This window comes from Hylobates moloch, unplaced genomic scaffold (assembly GCF_009828535.3).
Source record: "Hylobates moloch isolate HMO894 unplaced genomic scaffold, HMol_V3 SCAFFOLD_6843, whole genome shotgun sequence".
Taxonomy (NCBI): domain Eukaryota; kingdom Metazoa; phylum Chordata; class Mammalia; order Primates; family Hylobatidae; genus Hylobates; species Hylobates moloch.
In genome coordinates, this window is record NW_026659118.1 from 1 (window position 1) to 3,691 (window position 3,691).

The 3,691-nt window shown below is 46.2% G+C and overlaps 1 protein-coding gene across 1 annotated transcript; it reads right to left on the minus strand.

Annotated features, from left to right (window-relative positions):
* Positions 1-84: 84 nt before the first annotated feature.
* On the minus strand, positions 85-2,257 carry LOC116464779 (protein FAM47A-like). Its single transcript, XM_032148031.3, has one exon. The coding sequence runs from the start codon at positions 2,255-2,257 to the stop codon at positions 449-451; it is 1,809 nt and encodes a 602-aa protein (XP_032003922.1). The 3' UTR covers positions 85-448.
* Positions 2,258-3,691: the final 1,434 nt, after the last annotated feature.

A 3,691-nucleotide genomic window follows, 5' to 3' on the forward strand; every position in this document is an offset into this window, starting at 1 on the left:
GATTTTTTATAGAGACCAGGTTTCACCATGTTTCCCAGGCTTGGTCTTGAACTCCTGGGCTCAAGCAATCCACCTACCTGGGCCTCCCAAAGCGGGGAGGATTACAGGCATGAGCAAATGTGCCCGAGCCTATTTCTCTTTTAAAGAATAATTCTAATAATAATAATTTCTGGTTTTATGTATTTTTACAAATAGTTGACATGATGATGTAATATTCACAATGTTTCAACAATGTGAGAAGGTATATGTGAATATTAATCACATAATTGATAAAATATATGAAATGATGAAGCCAAAGCAGGTCATTAAGAAATATTGATAAACATTAGGTATTGAATTTACAGATGTTGCCGAAGTTGTACATCCACGGGGCCAGTCATCATAAATTATGATTGATGATTAAAATGAGAGCAAGAAATACCCAATTGAGTAGTAAATTGAAAAGCGCCTAATCTTCTTCTGATGACTCTACGATTTCTTTGTACTTGTAAAATATCATTGCGCGTTGAATAGGAGTCTTAACAGAGTCATAAGTCCATCCCTTCCTGGCAGACAGCCTTTCCAGGATTCCAGGCATTTCATAGCCCTTGCTTAGAATGAAATCCTTAAAGGCAATTGGTCCATAAAGATCGTCAAGAACGTCAGGTTCATCAGGCTTTTTAAGTAAGAGCTTGGGGTCAGTCAAAGGTTCATCACTTCTTCGCTTCTTCCACAACTTTGGCTTGAGGTACCATGCTCCATACCTCATCTTCACAGGCTGAGCGGTATAAGCATTCGATGGCCTGTGGAATTTCCTGCCCCGGTATTTTTCCTGTGAGAAGAATTTGTCCTCATCCTTTTCATCTAGCTCCATGCTGTACTTCAGCTCTGAGGAGCACTCCTTTACCTTCTTAATCTTTTGGTCGTCATAGGTTGCTCTGTACTCGGTGGTGAAGTCAAACAGATTCCAGATTGTTTCTTCATCAACTCCCGGGTCTGCAGCCCACTTGAAGAATTCACGGAGTTTTTCTGACGTGTATCTATATTGAAGAGGGTCAGAAACGCACTCTTTTGTGCTTGGTGTATCTTCCTGAAGCAGTTCTTTCATGCAGGATGCTCCAGTCTTGGGAGGCTCCGAGAATTGATGGGACTCTGGAGTTTTGGGAGGCTCCGGGCGGAGACTGGACACTCGACGAGTCTTGGGAGGCTCCGGGTGGAGACTGGACACCTGACGAGTCTTGGGAGGCTCCGGGCGGAGACTGGACACTGGACGAGTCTTGGGAGGCTCCGGGTGGGGATGGGACACCGGAGTCTTGGGAGGCTGCAGGCAGGGCTCCCCACAAGGGCATTGATCAGGCTCGGTGGGTTCCTCAGTTTTCTTCACCCGGGCCTCACAACGATCCCATACGTCCTTCAGGGTCCTCCCAGGATCCAGCAATTTCAGCATGTCTAGTAGGAGATTGGACACCCGAGTAGTGTCGGGAGGTTCCAGGCGGAGATGTGACAGTCCAGTCTCGGAAGGCTCCGGGTGGAGACTGGACCCCGGACAAGTCTTGGGAGGCTGCGGGTGGAGACTGGACCCCCGAGGAGTCTTGGGAGGCTCTGGGCGCCGATGGGTCACTCCAGTCTCGGGAGGCTCCGGGCGGAGACTGGACACCGGAGTCTTGGGAGGCACTGGGTGGAGATGGGACATGCCAGTCTCGAAAGGCCGTGGGCAGAACTCCCCACGGGGATATTGAGCAGGCTCGGTGGGTACCTCGGTTGTCTTCTCCCGGGCCTCACAACGAGCCCAAGTGTCCCCCAGCTTCCTCTCAGGATCCAGCTGTTGCAGCACCTGTAGTAGGAGATCTGGAGGCAGATCTTCTCCCAGATTGGGGTACATGGCCAAGGGATGCTTGGCCATGAGCTCGGCTTCCACTTGCTCTACAAACGCCTTCCGTGCTAGCTGCGCTGGAGAGAGCTTGGAAAATAGCGCCGCTTTCTTGAGCAGCTTTTTCTGCCGTTGTTTGGGGTCTGCTTGGGGACCTCTGACAGATATTTTGGGGAGTAAAAACTCGTCATGGTGACAAACGAGTGTGTCTTCGGGAGACGGACAGCTGTAGCGGAAGTCGTCCATGCCCTCCCTCACAAATACCCAGTTCTGGGTGTCCATGGATGGGAACCTCAGGCGCCCATGCTTGCCCTTCGCGAAGCACTTGGAAGGCGGATGGTTACAGTACCGGGGCTTGGAGTCCATGCCTGGGGACCTCAGCCGGTCCTGCGGCCTCTGGTCCCCCATGGTGGCCCTCGCTGGGGTGCCAAGTCTCCAGCTTCTGCGGTTCCTCATCCCTGCCACTCTAGTCACTAGGAGACCGCCAGCCACGCGCAGCCCAGGTTCCTTCCTGGAGGCGGAGCAGCGCTGACGTCACAAGTGCAGCCCAGATTCTAACAGGTGCGTAGTGGAATCTCATTGTGGGTTTCATGTGCGTTTCCTAATCACTACTGCTATTGAACATCTCTATATTTGCTGATTTGCCATCCTTATCTCTCCTTGGTTGAAGTGTCTGTGGATCTTTTCCCCATTTCTAAATTGTATTGCTGGACATCATATTTAGTGATGAGAATCCTTGCTGTGTTCTAGATGTAAATAGGTTATCAGATACATGATTTGCAAATTTTTCACTTGGCTTTTCCCTTTCATTGTCTTAACAGTGTCAAAGACAAGTTTTTTAATTTGATGAAGTCCAATTGATCAACTTATTCTTTTATGGATTGTGCTTCTTTTGATGTATCTATGAAAACTTGGCCTATCCAAAGGTCAAGGTTTAATTTTTGTAAACAGCACAAGATATAGATCAAAGTTTTTATTTAAAAATGTACCTATTGCTTACATATATCTGATAATTTTAGAATTATTTTTGTAAAGACTAAATTTTCTCCACTGAATGACATTTGGAAATTGGTAGAATATCAGTTGCGTATATTTTTTGAAGGTCAATTTCTGGACACTCTTTTCTCTTCCATTGATTTTTCTGTCACACAAATTTCACACTCTGTTGGTTACTTTAGCTTTGTAATAAATCTAGAAATTAGGCTATATTAGTCCTTTAACAATATTCTTTTATAAAGTTCTTTCTAGGTCCTTTGAATTTCTTTTTTTTTTTTTTTTTTTTTTTGACACGGAGTTTCACTCTTGTTGCCCAGGCTGGAGTGCAATGGCGCGATCTCGGCTCACTGCAACCTCCGCCTCCCAAGTTCAAGCGATTCTTCTGCCTCAGCCTCCCTAGTAGCTGGGATTACAGGCATGCGCCACCACGCCCGGCTAATTTTGTATTTTTAGTAGAGCCAGGGTTTCTCCATGTTGGTCAGGCTGGTCTCGAACTCCCGACCTCAGGTGATCCGCCCGCCTCGGCCTCCCAAAGTGCTGGGATTACAGGCATGAGCCACCACGCCCAGCCTGGTCCTTTGAGTTTCTATAGAAATTTTAAAGTCAGTTTGTCAATGTCAAAAAAAGAAAGTCCTGTTGGGAATTTGATTAGGATTCTGTTGAATCTATAGATCAATTTGAGGATAATTGGCATGTTAACAATAGGAAATCTGACCACTGAGAAATGTACAGCTTTCTATTTGTTTATGTGATTTTTCATTTTCTCAGGAATATTGTGTGTTTTTTAGTGTACACATCTTTTTCTCTCCAGATTTTTCCTAAATATTGTTTTTCATACTATTATAT